This window comes from Lynx canadensis, chromosome D3, assembly GCF_007474595.2.
Source record: "Lynx canadensis isolate LIC74 chromosome D3, mLynCan4.pri.v2, whole genome shotgun sequence".
Lineage (NCBI taxonomy): Eukaryota > Metazoa > Chordata > Mammalia > Carnivora > Felidae > Lynx > Lynx canadensis.
In genome coordinates this window covers 64,093,419-64,108,430 of record NC_044314.2, presented here as the reverse complement: position 1 = coordinate 64,108,430, position 15,012 = coordinate 64,093,419, and the positions used below count along the sequence as shown (strand labels likewise).

Sequence of the window (15,012 nt, the reverse complement as noted above, 5' to 3'; positions counted from 1 at the left end):
CATCCCGTAGCACTTCGTTCTGGCAGCCAGTGTGCTAGAGCTCATGTGCATGTCCCTGCGTGGTGTGCCTGAGGTGTGTGCCTGGGGCTTGGCGGGTGAGCTGCCTGATGCTAGAGAGCCAAGTGTGCTTTGGCTCTTCAGAAGATGCTCTTCAGATGCTCTGAGGGCTCCATCAGGGGAGTCTCACTGTACGTTTTGGTTCGGATGCTATGTGATGTTTGGCAGGTGGCGAAACTGCTTTGACTCGGCTGTGGCCCCTTACAGAGAGCTGCCCTGGGCCTGGGTGAAGACTCTGCCTGAAGCCGTGTGTGTGTGTGTGTGTGTGTGTGTGTGTGTGTATGTGTGTGTGTGTATGTGTGTGTGTGTACGTACACTTCACAGTCTGTCCTGTTTGGTTGTGTCTGTAGGTATTGCTGTGGTCTTGTCCACTGTGGGCAAAGTAGTGGTTCTTTTAATGCAGGAGCCGGGGCTTCTTTTTTTATCTGCTGCTATGACATTGCCACTCACTCGCTTTAAAAAGTCTCCTTTTTATCCTCCCTCTGCCCCCCAGTGGAGCACCAGTCACTAACGCAGTGAGTTCCTAGCTTTGCTTTCCCCTCCGCAAGCCTCAGGTGAAGTCTCAGTGACTCTTCTGCCTTGTGCTTTGGAGATACCTTCCCCATAACCGGTTTGTTTCTCCAGGAGAAGCCAGTCTGGACCTGCAGACAGGTAGCAGCTCTTGACCGAGGTTCCCTAGAAGAGCTGTGGGTCGAGTTGCCTAGAATCTGTCCTGCTTCCCAGATAGCACGTGTTGACTGCACGGTGCCGGGAATTCATGTTGGGTGTGAGGCAGCTCTTTGTAACTCTCTGGGCTCTTGTTTTAAAAGAAAAGTATTTTTCATCTTTCATTCCATCTCTCCACTTTGCTTCATGTCATGGATTGCAGTTGGTGTCAGACCTCTTCCCACTGGTGGTATCACTCTGGAGCCCCCCCCCCCCCACCTTTTCCCCATTGGCCATGCTGCACTGTAGCTGCTGCTGCCCTGTGCCCAGAGCCAGTGCTCCTGGGACAAATTAGTGCAAGTAAATCCCATGGGAGCGTTTTCTCAGTAGGACCTCTAAAGCACTCGGTCCAGATTGCCCTTTTGGAAGAGGCCAGCATTCAGCAGTAGTAAGGTTGACACTCGCTTTTCCCTCCTGCATGTGAGGACCTCGATGTGCTGCATCTGCTGGCTGCTGCTTCTTGCTGCCCCACCAGCAGGGTGACCGCAGTGGTGTCTCTGGTTACAGATCATGGATACACAACCCTGGCCACCAGCGTGACGCTGTTAAAAGCTTCAGAGGTGGAAGAGATTCTGGACGGCAATGATGAGAAGTACAAGGCCGTCTCCATCAGCACGGAACCCCCCACCTACCTCAGGTAATGTACTCCCAGCCAGGACGTGCTCTCAGGATAACACCCACAGATATTTTTCTCATACCCTAGAACTGGTTGGGGTTAAATTGAACCAAAATACCTTTAAACACTTCACCTGCTGTGCTTACAAATTGTCTTAGCCAGATTGCCAAGTTTCTTGTGTGTCTGTGGAATTTCTAAGACATGAAAGCCAAGTCTTGGGTTCTGGAAAGTCATTAGAAGTGGTTTGAAAGTGGGACTAATCTATCAGAAAAATGAGTGGCCCAGATAAACTCCCAAAAGAAATGAGCAATAGATCTTAGTGTGTGAGCTTAGAACCTTTAAAAAAGAGTATTTACAGTAATAATTAGACAAGTAATTGAGAGGTGATTATGTTGTAGAGTCTGTTCATTCATATTTATTTTTTAATTTTTTTTCATTTTTTTAAAGTTTATTTATTCTGAGAGAGAGCGAGGGCACACATTTGAGCAGGGGAGGGGCAGAAAGAGGAAGAGAGAAAGAATCTCAAGCAGGCGCTGCACTGTCAGCACGGAGCCTGATGTGGGACTCGAACCTATGAACTGTGAGATCATGACCTGAGCTGAAACCCAAGAGTCAGACGCTCAACTGACTGAGTCACCCATGTGCCCCTTTTCTTCATTTTCATAGGTATTTTTCTTTGGTTTTGATTCATTCATATTTATAAGAAAAACCTGGGTACCCCAATAGCTAAATAGGTAAAGGGTGGGCCATCCTGGAAGCATAAGGAGTAAACAAATAAGGAGATGATGTTTGTCCTCGTGTAACATTAAGAATTCAAAGTAAAACAGATAAGCAACTATTGACATAAAGAGTTGGGGAAGATACAATAGAGCTGGCACACGCAAGCACCCTGCACAGGCTTTGGTACACGGGCATGGTCATGACATCAAACCTGTTTTCATTGTCTGACCCATTAATTTCACCCCTAAGAATCTGTCCCAGACAAATAACTTCAAAGAACACCGCCACCAACAGAAACTATTATATGGAAGGAGGTAGCATTGTGAGTAATAATGGCAGTGAGTACCACTGCCCAGTAATAATGGAGCCACTTGAGTGTTCAGCCTTAGGGAGAGGCTGACTGAGTGAAGATACAGCCAGCTGAATAGACTAAGGTATTACAGACTAGGATATAGACCAGGATAGACTAGATCTTGGAAGCAGGTAGACTGGATAGATAGGTAACTGTTTATGTCATAACTAAGTAAGTAGACCCTGCGGCAGCCAGAAATGTGGTTTGCCTGAGTGATGTGCAGAATATCTAGAATGAGTGCATTTACGTGCACAAAACCCCGGGGGGCACTGAGGAGGAGGGAGAGGAGGGTTATTGTTTCGAGTGATGTGGTTATGGAAAAATCATTTCTTTCCAGATTTTCTTTCAACTTTACTATTGAATTGTTTTCATAATCCTCCCCACAACCCCCATGTAAAGGTGGCCCACATCCAACTTGGCCAGTGTTATAGATGTGTGCTCTGCAGATTCCTCTTTCCCCAAGGGATGCGGTAAGAACATAAGGATGGCTAGACTTTCCTAGGGAAGTGGCAGAAGGAAGTGATGTACATATGGCTGGGGCTTTCAAGTCTGCACATGTCAGCCAGGAACCTTTTATGGGGCAATAAACACTTCTTGATGATCGTGTCATATGAGGAACAGCTGACGGAGGAGAGTACTGTTACCCCAGAGGTCAAAACTACAGAGACGGTTGGGCATTGAGGTTCGCGAGAAGCTGCTTTCATGGGCTCTGTGCTCAGGAAGCGCCTTCCCACTGCCCAGTCAGCCCCACAGGAGGACCAGCACCTCCCCTCCTCATCACTGGACAGGCTAGGCAGAGGCTGGATGTCCCCCTCCTTTGGGCAGACCTACTTGTAGCAGAAGAAAGGTTGAATTATGTGACCCAGATTCTCGGATTTGGTGTATGATGTACTCACTGTGTCTGACAGAACTTGCACTCTACTTTAGATAGTTACCTGACAGAGGTTTGGCAGAATAGCCCAGGCCTGGTTATGAACTAGATCACTACAGAGATAGGGCAGGAGTTTTTAGGGTGGAGGGGGAGCCTCAGTGCCAGCTTTAGGAGGCTCAGAAAAGAGGTGGCAGTCTAGACCTTAGGTTCCCAGATACGGGCCCAGCTACATTGGCATCACACATGGAAGTTGTAAAGAACCCATATTCCTGGGCTCAGAAAAGAGGTGGTGGTCTAGACCTGAGGTTCCCAAATACGGGCCCAGCTACATTGGTATCACACATGGAAGTTATAAAGAACCCATATTCCTGGGTCCTCTCTAGAGACAGGAGTCCCTTGGTCTAGGTGGAGCTCAGAGCTTTCCTACTTGAAATTTCGCACTCTGAGGGAGTCTGCAGCCAGGATTCAAAACCACTGGCCCAGTAGCTCTAAGCCCTGCCCAGATTAGTTCCAAGTTCCTCCTTTTTCCAGGCCTCTGGTATTGGTAAGGCTGGTCATAAGATCTGAGCAAGACTTGGGTACAGGAGACTTGATTGAGTCCCAGCAGAGTTTGGTACTGTAAATCTCTCCCTGCCCCCACCCTCAGTCAAGGGGTGCTCTGGGACCACAGCATCTGAGGTGCAAGTGGTCACAGCTTTAATTTTTCTTTTAATGTTTATTTATCTTAGAGAGCGAGTGAGTGGGAGAGGGCAAAGAGAGAAGGAGACACAGAATCTGAAGCAGGCTCCAGGCTCTGAGCTGTCAGTACAGACACAGGGCTTGAACTCATGGACTGCGAGATCATGACCTGAGCCGAAGTTGGACACTCAACTGACAGCCACCCAGGCACTCCAGTGGTTCCAGCTTTAGAAGAGAAGAGTCAAAGAGCCTGGGGCCTGGGCAGGTCATGGCCACTGCTTCTGGTCCTCACCACCACATGGAGAGAATGACTGCAAGCCACATCTCCTCATCCCTCCTGTGAGGACAGTGAGGGAAGGGAAATTGAGTGGTTGCCGTCACATCCTTTAAACTGTAGCAAACAGTTATGGAAGATGTGGTACAGGTGTTGGGGATGTAAAAGTGAATGACACACAGCTGCTGCCCTTACAATGCTCAGACTTGTTAGGGAAGGCAGCGTCCGAGGATGATAAAATGATGTGCAGAGCATAGTGGGAACCTGAGCGCTTGCCTTTCAAAGCCAGCACTGGAGCTTCAGATTAAAAAAGCCTTTTGGGGGGTGCCTGGGTGGCTTGGTCAGGAGAGCATGTGACTCTTGATCTCAGGTTTGTAAGTTCGAGCCCCATATTGGGTGCAGAGATTACTCAAAAATAGAAATCTTTAAAATAAAAAAGCCTTTTGGTATTTTCCTAGTAGTAAAAGCAACCTGTAATTTGGACAGAAGAGTGAACCCTTGATGGTACGTGGGTTACTTAAACTACTTTGAGCCTCACTTTCTAGAAAGTTTTTACTAACCCAGCTTCTCATACCCTACTGGTCTGGACCCTTGAAAGGCAGAAGCATTATTGAAGTGTTATACTCTGGCTGGCCCATATATCTAAAAGAACGGTCTGATCTTGTCTCTCCCTTCTTCAAAGTCCTCGGGGACTCCCAGCTGCCTGCTGAGTACAGTCATTTCTCATGGAGCACACCTGCCCCTAATCGGGACCCTCTCCATGTCTGCCTCTCCAGCCCTAGTTGAGGCAACAATCTATCCGTGCTTCCTCTCTTCTGCCGGCCATGCACTTCCTGAAACGCCCTCCCTATTCCGGTTGTTCCCCTACCCCCATCCCTAGTGAGCCCCAACTCCATGCTTAAGGCTCTACTCCAGGGTCTGCTCCTCTGGGAAGCTGCTTCCTTGTGCACATTCTCCGCAAGAAGGGAGAGTGCTTTCATGGAGTCATGCCTGGCACATAGCATGTTACACTGTGACTTGTGCACTGGGCTGGGGGCTGCTCTGCTGTGTTGGGGTCCCATCTGTACCCTTCCCCTAGCCTGGGTCTGTGAATGGGTGCCAGTGGGCGCCTGAGGAGTAGACACGTACAGAGTCTAGGGTGCGTAGTGCTCACCACCGGCGGGGGTGCAGTGGGCATCCATTGACCATGACTTAGAGCCTGATGGCCAGTATCGGGCTCCTAGACTGAGCAGGGGCATTTCTCACGTCTCTCCAGGGAACAGAAAGCCAAGAGGAACAGCCAATGGGTGCCCACCCTGCCCAATAGCTCCCACCATCTGGATGCTGTGCCCTGCTCCACGACCATCAACAGGAACCGCATGGGCCGGGACAAGAAGAGAACCTTCCCTCTGTGGTGAGCACGCCTCACCCTCCACTGATTCTGCCTCAGTCCTCAAACATGTTTTAGCCTCTTCCTCTCCTCTGCCTTGACCTTGTGTTTCCTAAAACACGCTGCCTTCTTGAAACTATTCCCCCTTGGCTTCTAGGACAGCTGGTTTCTGGCTTGCTTCAGTTCTGAGCTCTGCCTGCTTTAGTGTCCCTGCTGTCTCCTGTTTCCCAGTGTCTCCAGTGCTCCTGGAAAGCACAGCCCTTGGATCTTATCTTGTGGTTTCAAACGCCATCCCACTGAGACCCCACCATTAGTTCCCTGTGGCTGCTGGAGCAGATCACCACAAATGGGGGGCTTAAAACCACACAAATCTATTTCTCACCGTTCTGGGACCAGGAGTTTCCATGCAGCAAAATCAAGGTGTTGGCCAGACCCCACTCCCTCTGGAGGTTCTCCTGGTGGGGCAGCGGGACAAGCTGTTCCCACCTCTTCTGGCTTCTGGTGGCTGCTGGCATTCCGTGGCTTGTGGCTGCATTACCAGCATGTGCCTCAGTGGCCACACGGGCTCCTCCTGTGTGTGTGAAACTGCCCTTCTCTTAAAGGACGTTTGTGTTGTGGTTTAGGGCTACTTGCATAATCTCCTCCTAAGATCCCTAATTATATCTGCAAAGTTCCCTCCCTCCCTTTTGCCATATAATGGTCACAGGCTCCAGGGATTAGGATTAGATATCTTTTGGGGGGCATTTTTCAAGTTCCCACCCCACTATCATCTCTGCAGCCTAGCCTCACCCCTACACGCTGTCCTCAGGTATCTCACACACTGCTTACAGATTCCTCCATCCTGGGACATAGTAATCCCACCCTTCCTGCACTCAGGCCAAAACCCCACGACTCTTCCTCCTTCTCCAACCACAGAACTAGTCTCAGCAAATTCCTGCCTTCTCAGCCTTCCACGTGTCCAGAGTTGGACCACCCTTGGCCAGCTCCTCCTAAGATGTGGGCCCCCTCACCCAGGGCAGATGGCTCCTCTCCTGGACGCAGGTCTTCCAGATACCCCGTCACATGCCCACCAGGGCTGGAGTCCGTGTAGTGGCCCCTCCTCTCTGGCCTCATCCCCTGCCACTGTCACTCTGCATCAGTCATGTGAACCTCTTCACTGCTTTCAGAGCCGCCCAGAACACCCAGAAGCTTCTGCCTTTATAGTTCCCTCTGCCGAGAGCTCACTTCTTACCAACATCTGCATGACCCTCCCCTTTTCGCTCTTCCCTCCCTTTCTTCCCTTCCTTCCCTTCCTTCCCATCACTGGCTGACTGTCACTTCTCAGAGCTGCCTCCCCTTTGGTAGAATGGCTGCTCCTGTCTCTGGCACTCCTGTCCCTTTCCCTGTCCATGTTTCCTAGAGCATTGGTGTCTGGCATGCAGTGTGCTTTCCTTGTTTGTCATCTGTGTCCCTCCCAAGAGTAATTCTCAGCCTGCTTTATTCCACTGACACCTTTAGGGTCCCCTTGCTTTCCAGCGTTCCCTCCATCTCTTCCCCGGCGTCTTCCCTCTTTGTCTTCCTAAAATACAGATATGACCACGGGACTGCCTTGCCCTGGGTTCTCCTGGGGCTCCCTCATGGGAGAGGCTGGATCCCGTAGCCCAAGATGGAGAAGCGTGGGCACTGGGACACCCATGCTACTCCCCGCCCCCGCAGTCTGCACCCCATCTTCTGTGCTCTTGCTGTGCTTCCTCAATAGTTCCTCACCTCTCCTGCACCCCTTGGCTTTTGCTCAAGTATTTCCTCTTCTGGAGATACCTTTTCTTTCCTAGTTACCAGTGAAAGTTCTGCCTGCTTTGGGGCTTAAATCTCCCTCTTAGGGTATGTCTAGGTCATATCCCACTGCCTAAGGCTGCAACTCCCTCTCCCTTCCCTGTGTGTCCTTGAAGTATGGAGCACTGCCTCTGTGACCCCAGGACCCCTGCTTGCCTCATCTCTGCTGGCTCAGCCCTTAGCTGACAAGTCCCCATAAGAAGTGGGCTTTTCCCCTCCGGCCAGGTTTGCAGTGACAGGCGGTGCAGGGAGGGAAGCCCTGAGCATGGAGACCCATGGCACTCCTGGCTGACTGTGCTTCCTCTTCACTTCCAGCTTTGATGACCACGACCCAGCTGTGATCCATGAGAATGCCTCCCAGCCTGAAGTGCTGGTCCCTATCCGGCTGGACATGGAGATCGACGGGCAGAAGCTGCGAGATGCCTTTACTTGGAACATGAATGGTACGTGGGAAGCTGGGCTCTGCATGGCCCAGGCCCGGCTGCTGTGTGAACAGACCTTTTTCTTGCCTGTTGCCTACTGTGCTGGATCCTGGACTCTGGGTTCAAATCCTGCTTCTGCCACCGTTTCCTATGGGCTGAGCCCGTGAACCTCAGGTTCCTCCCTCCCCCAGTGAGATTGGGGTGTCAGGGGTCAGCCATGATGTGGGCTGTCGGTCCACAGAGCTCTATAATGACCTTGATGCTGCTCAGACCGGTTCTGCTGCCTGACCGCCTGCACACCACCCTTCAGCCCTGCCCACCCCTCTGGCCTCTCACGGTACCGTGTGTGCAGGCTTGTCCCTCTGTCATCCCCATGAGGTCTGCCCTCACTCTCTGTTCTTCCTCTTTTTGTCCTCGCTCTGTAAGTCCCAGGTCAGATGGTTGCTCTTCCCTGGTTCCCAGAGTCCAAGCGTGACTCTGCAAATGAACCAGAGAAAGCACAGGAGACGTTCACCATAACACTTAGTCCTTATCCCATCTAGGAAAGAGGACTGTATGAGTGTTTATTGTTTCTTTATTGTTTTCTTGAATCTTTCAGGCTTTTTACAACACATTACTTATATTAAGACCGAAACCAAATAACAACACCCCAAAGAGTATCATTTTTAAGTGAAAAAAAGTTTAGAATTCCCAGAACCTCACTGCTCCTAATAGTTTTTTTGCCAGTCACTTCCACATGCAGATGTATTTAACAGAGTTGTAATTGTAGTGCAAATACAATTTTTCTTCACTTGTAAGTGTCTTCCTGTTTTCCTTGGTCTTCATAATTGGTGCACAATTTTCTGTTGAGTTGTGGTGCCTTAGTTTACTAGAACTCCTTCTGCTATTAGATGTTTCCATGGCAGAAAACATAACGACTTACAGCTTGTTTCTCCCACAGGGGATTTCCTCAGGGAGGAACGTGTGTGGTTGTTGATACGTGGTTGCCTTAAGCTTTCTGGAAGGATTAGGCTACTTCCTTTGGTCATCTCCTGGCACTTGGTGTGCCAGGCCTGAGTCCAAGGGCCTCTGCCGAGCCCTGGGAACAGGGCCTGAGAGCCGAGTGTCTGTCCTCCAGGGTTGACAGGTTAGCTGGCGAGAGAGGATGTGGCCAAAGGGAGATGTGGTGAGGGGTTTCCAGGAGGTTGTATTGAGTGTAGATAGGGCAGGTGTGGTGGTGATACTCCCAACTCGGGCACAGGACAGCTCATGAGTGCCAGGCCATGGCCAGTGCTGTACATCCCCTATTATACCACTCTGTGCTTAATCTCAGCAGGCCTGTGTTATAGTTAATTTATCTCTCTCTCTCTCTCTCTCTCTCTCTCTCTCTCTCTCTCTCTCTGTCTCTCTCCATTTCAACCCCTTAGGTCAGGGATCTTGTTTTTTATTGCTGCGTTTCTTACAGCATTTGGCAAGAACCTGGCCATAGATCATAACATAGGAATTTAGTTGTTCAGATTGACTCAGTATGTGTATTACCTTGTTACTTTCCTTTCAATAACACATAAAAAGCCCCAACTATTTATTTAAACTTCCACCCTATTCCAGAAGGAGTAAGGCATCTTACATGAGAACTCTTAGTACAAAAGAATAAAGCAAATGCAAAAGGTGTGGTTAGGAACAATTGGGTGAAGGGGAAAATGGAATAAGAAGATACAAAATGAAGTGAGTGCTCTGGTTCATACTCACAGTTCAGTGGGCATACGTTGCTAGGGGAGGGCATGATGCTCGGACCTTTAGAACCAGGCAGAGACAGGATGATCAGTTCTGCAGTTCTCAGCGTGGTCAAGGTGAGCAGCCGCTGGTGGCTCAGAAGCAGCAGAATCACACATAGCATTTGAATTAGAGAGAAGCTTTTCCCCTGACCCTCAAGAAGTGGACACAGTATAATTCAGTGAAGACCTGCATCTGTCCAGGAACTCTGCCATGAGCTTCTCCAAGCTGTTCCCCAGAGGAGCCCTTACATAACATTCCATATCCCAGTAAGTGTAATTTGGTCCAGACACTTGGAGAACCAAAATAATTTTGTTCTGTGAACTCTTCCTTACTGGTATTTATGTGATTCTTGGGGTGCCTGGGTGGCTCAGTTGGCTAAGCGTCCAGCTCTTGATTTTGGCTCAGGTCATGATCTCATGGGTTCATGCATTTGAGCCCCACATTGGGCTCCACGCTGACAGTGTGGAGCCAGCTTGAGATTCTCTCTCTCCCTCTCTCTCTGTCCCTCCCATGCTTGTGCGTGCTCTCTTTCTCTCTCTCTCTTTCTCTCAAAATAAATAAACTTTACGGGCTGTGATTCTTAACTGGTGGTTAGGAAGCCACACCCCTGGCATGGTAGTTAAAAGCACATGTTCAAAATTGCTGGTGATTTTCATAGTCCTACCTAATTTACTTTGAAATTTCAAGTAACCTTAAAGGTGAGTGTGAGACTCTTTATCACAAAGGGTCCTAAAAATGTTGAGCAGCATGAACGAACTACATGTCCTTCAGAACCAGGACATTCTTCATAACCAAGATTTGTCTCCAACCAGCTTTTGGTAGGTATCAGTTAACAGTGAGTTCAAGGTTATCGTCTCTTAGAAGGACATGAAAGAGAGTTTATCTGAATTGCTGGTGAGTTATAGCATCATTTGTCTCAATAGCTAGCCTCCTTGGGGTGTGTTAAAATTCTCCAGGAAGAACGAGCTGCTGAACAAGGACACATCGATGCCAGCTTGGCCCCACTGGGGGCAAGGGAATCCTAGAGCAGGGCCAGGAACTGCATCAGGAAAAGGGGTGGAATCTGCTCCTGCACACAGGCCAAGGGTGATCAGGGCCCTGCTGGTTAACACTACAGGGCATGGCTACAGGAAGCAGGTTCTAGAGATATATATCCACATGTTCACTTTGGATGCTTAAAAACCCCAAATGACAGATTCAACAAGCTGAGTAGATCTCAGCAGTATAAACCCAAAGAAGTCCATGCCAAGATGCATCCTAGTTAAACTTCCAAAAACTAACACAAAAGATCTTGAGAGCTGAGAAAAATAACACCTGACTTCTAGAGAAAAACCTGGAATAACTGCTGATTTCTCATCCGAAACCATGGAGGCTGGAGGACATGGCACATGGTTTTTCAAGCACTGAAAAAAAAGAACTGCCAATCTTGAATCTTACACCCAGTAAAAATATCCTTCAGAAATGAAGGGGAAATCCTCAGATGATGGAATACTGTCACCTGTAGACCTAACCTAAAAGAAGGGAGATGATAAAAGAAGAAACTTTGGAACATCAGGAAGAAAGAATATGATAAACAAAACTATATGGGTAAATACAATAAGCTTTCTTTCTCCTCTTAAGTTTTCTAAATTATGCTCAGCAGTTGAAGCAAACCTGATAATGCTGTCTGATGTGGTTTTAAATGTATGCAGAGGAAATATCTTTGTTTGAGCAGTAAGCTTTCTGTACTTAACTTGAATTGGTGAAAATATATACATGGACCTGAATGAAAGTATCACATACCAAAAATTTTAAGATATAGTTAAAGTAGTGTAGTTTGTAGTATCAATTTGTAAAGTAGGGTAATTTGTAGCATCAGTGTTTATATTAGAAAAGTAGAAAAGTCTCAAGTCTGTAATCTAAGCTCCCACCTCAAGAATTGAGAAAAAAAGCAAAATGAAGCCAAGCAGAAGGCAGGACATAATAGAGCAGAAGTCAGTGAAATTGAAACTAGAAAATGATGGAGAAAATTAATGAAAACACAGCTGATACTTTGAAAAGATCAGTAAGGGGGTGCCTGGCTGGCTCAGTTGGTGGAGCATGTGACTCTTGATATGAGGGTTGTGGATTTGAGCTCCATTTTGGGTGTAGAGATTACTTAAAAGTAAAAAAGAAAGATCAGTAAAATTGATAAACCTACCAAGATTGACAACAAAAGACAGAAACAAAAATCATCAAATTCAGCAACGAAATGGGCTATCAGTACAGACCCTGCAGATATTGAAAGGGAGTATTACAAAAGCTCTACCCACATAAATTTGAGAATTTAGACAAGGTGGATCAATTTCTTGTAAAAAACAAGCTACCACAATTCACTCAATATCAAATAGATAGTTTGAGTTGTCCTATCACTACTAAGAAATAGGATTCATAGTTTAAAACCTCCCCAAAAGGAAATCTCCAGGCACAGATGGTGTCTCTGGAGAATTTTACCAAACATTTAAAGAAGAATTAATATAAATTCTCTTGCAGTCTTCTCCAGCAAATAAAAGAGGGAACACTTCCCAGTAACATTTTACAAAGCTAGAATTACCTTGATCTCAAAACTAAAGACAGTACAGAAAAAGTAAACTATAGACCAATATCCCAAATGATTATAGACACAAAAATCCTTAATAAAACATTAGCAAACAGAACTAGATATAAAAAGAATTATACACCACGACCCAAGTGGGGTTTGTTGTTCCAGGGATGGATATCTAGTTCAATATTTGAAGATTGATCAATGTAATCCACTATATTAACAGACTAAAGAAGACAAGCCAGATATCAGTTGATGCAGAAAAAGCATTTAACAGAGGCACCTGGCTGGCTCAGTCATTAGAGCATACAACTCTTTTTTGTTTGTTTGTTTTTTAATTTTTTTTTTAATCTTTATTTGCTTTTGAGAGAGTGTGAGCAGGGGAGGAACAGAGAGACAGGGAGACACAGAATCTGAAGCAGGCTCCAGGCTCTGAGCTGTCCGCACAAAGCCCGATGTGGGGCTCGAACTCACGAACCGTGAGATCATGACCTGAGCTGAAGTTGGACGCTTAACTGACTTAGCCACCCAGGTGCCCCTAGAGAATACAACTCTTGATGTCAGGGTTGTGAGTTCAAGTGCCGCATTGGGTAGAGAGCCTACCTAATTAAAAAAAAAAAAAAAAGCACTTAAAACATTTATTCTTGGTTAAAAACTCTTAAGAAAAATGGGAATAGAGGGAAACTGCTTCAACTTAATAAAGAGCAGCTGCAAAATATCCTATGTCTAACATTTATTTAATGGTGAGAGACTGAATGTTTTCTGCCTATGATAAGGCAAAGATACCTGCTGTTATCACTCTTGTTCAGCTTAGTGTTGGAAATATTAGCCAGAGCAGTAGGGCAAGAAAATTAAATAAAAAACGTACAGATCAGAAAGAAATTAAACTGTCCCTATTTGTAGATGACATGACTGTCTGCATAGAAAATCTCAAGAGATCTACAAAAAACCCTGCTAGCACTAAGAGTTCAGCAGGGTCACAGGATACAAGATAAACATGCAAAAATCAATTGTATTTCTATGTACTGTTGGTGAACACATGGACATTCAGAAATACATTACCATTTACAATCACTCAATAAGAAAAGGAATACTTTGGTGTAAATCTGACAAACATGTTCAGGACTTATATGTCCAAAACTACAAAATACCAATAAAAGTAATTAAAGATCTCAATACCATGTTCATGGATTAGAATACTCAAGATGTCAATTGATATACAAGTTTAATGCAATTCCTGTGAATATTTCAGCAAGGCTTTTTGTACATATAGACAAAATTACCTAAAATTTATATGGAGGGGCACCTGGGTGCCTTAGTCAGTTAAGCATCAGACTCTTGATTTTGGCTCAGGTCCTGATCTCACAGTTGGTGCATTCAACTCCGCATCAGGTTCTGCATGGACAGTGCAGAGCCTGCTTGGGATTCTCTCTCCTTCCCTGCCCCTCCCCTACTTGTGCTCTCGCTCTCAAAATAAACTTAAAAAATATTTTAAAAAATAACATTTATACAGAAAGGCAAAGGAACTAGAATAACTAAAGCAATTTTGAAAAAGAAGGACAAAGGAGGAATCACCCTCCCCAATCTTGTCTTCATATATAGCTACAGTAATCAAGGCTGCATATTAATCCACAGTTCTCTCAAAATAAAAAGTTTAATATAAGAAAATGCTTTGCACAGTGTACTTGTAGGGTGGTTCATAGGACACTTCAGCTTCATGCTGCGCTCTCCAAAATTATACTTGGCTTGCTGTATGAGTTATTGATCATAGGCTGGTTGAGTGTTCTGGGTCTGTCCTGATGGTATTGTTAGGATGGCTGGTCTCTAGCCCTTCTGGGCCAGTGAGGAAATACGGGGTCAGTTGTTGAGCAGACCTGGTTCTTGATGACAGAATCATGCTATGTGCTAATGAAGTGGTTCATCCTTGGCCACTGCCTTGTCTGGCTCATCCCAGAAGTGGTGCATGGTCATTAGAGTTTGGGTTACAACGACAGGGCAGAACAGAGAGAAAACATTTGACCACATGGGCCCTTCTTGTAATCTGGCCAGTTGCAGATGGTCCCTACAAGTTCACACCTGGTGTGGCTACATTTCCAGGAGGCAGGGTCCATTACACACCTGCATGTCTGTTATGTGTGTGTTGCCTGGAGAGTCAGAAACAGAGGAAGGGTCTGTGAAAAGCCACAGAGCAGCCTAATATCTCTGAGGGATTTTTTTATTGGTGAGGAAGTGGCAGATGGTTGTGTGCCCGTGGGACACTGACTTTAAAGTGATTTATCTGGAAGGAAGCTGTTATTTTTCTCGGGCTTCCATAACAAAGTACCAGACTGGGTGGCTTAAACAACAGAAATCCATTTCCTCTTAGTTCTGGTGTCTAGAAGTCCCAGATCAAGGTGTCAGAGGATGTGTTTGTGGATGAGGGCCAGGAGGGGGTGGTGCTCATCCTGTGCTTCCTCCCGCAACCCCATGTTGGGAAGGGCCACCCTCAGTTGTCATTCTCTTCATCCTCAACTTTGTCAGGGAGATCTAGCAGAGGAGGAAGGGGATGGGAGGTTGGGGCCAAACATGGTGAGGTCAGGTCCTGCAATCAGTTAGCAATTCCTGTCCTTTCTCCTGATTTCAGAGAAGCTGATGACTCCTGAGATGTTTTCAGAAATCCTCTGTGATGACCTGGATTTGAACCCTCTGACATTTGTGCCAGCCATCGCCTCTGCCATCAGGCAGCAGATAGAGTCCTACCCCACAGACAGCATCTTGGAGGACCAGTCAGACCAGCGTGTCATCATCAAGGTAGGCAGCTCCTGGGTGGGCCATAGGGTGC

The 15,012-nt window shown here is 46.8% G+C and overlaps 1 protein-coding gene across 2 annotated transcripts in view; it reads left to right on the top strand.

Annotated features, from left to right (window-relative positions):
* SMARCB1 (SWI/SNF related, matrix associated, actin dependent regulator of chromatin, subfamily b, member 1) overlaps positions 1 to 15,012 on the top strand; it is a 33,979-nt gene that overhangs the window by 4,131 nt on the left and 14,836 nt on the right. For both annotated transcript variants that reach the window (XM_030336191.2, XM_030336192.2), the window contains exons 3-6: positions 1,270 to 1,399; positions 5,529 to 5,666; positions 7,770 to 7,897; positions 14,815 to 14,981. In XM_030336191.2, the coding sequence (XP_030192051.1) occupies positions 1,270 to 1,399; positions 5,529 to 5,666; positions 7,770 to 7,897; positions 14,815 to 14,981 (563 nt within the window). The remainder of the gene's footprint in view (positions 1 to 1,269; positions 1,400 to 5,528; positions 5,667 to 7,769; positions 7,898 to 14,814; positions 14,982 to 15,012) is intronic.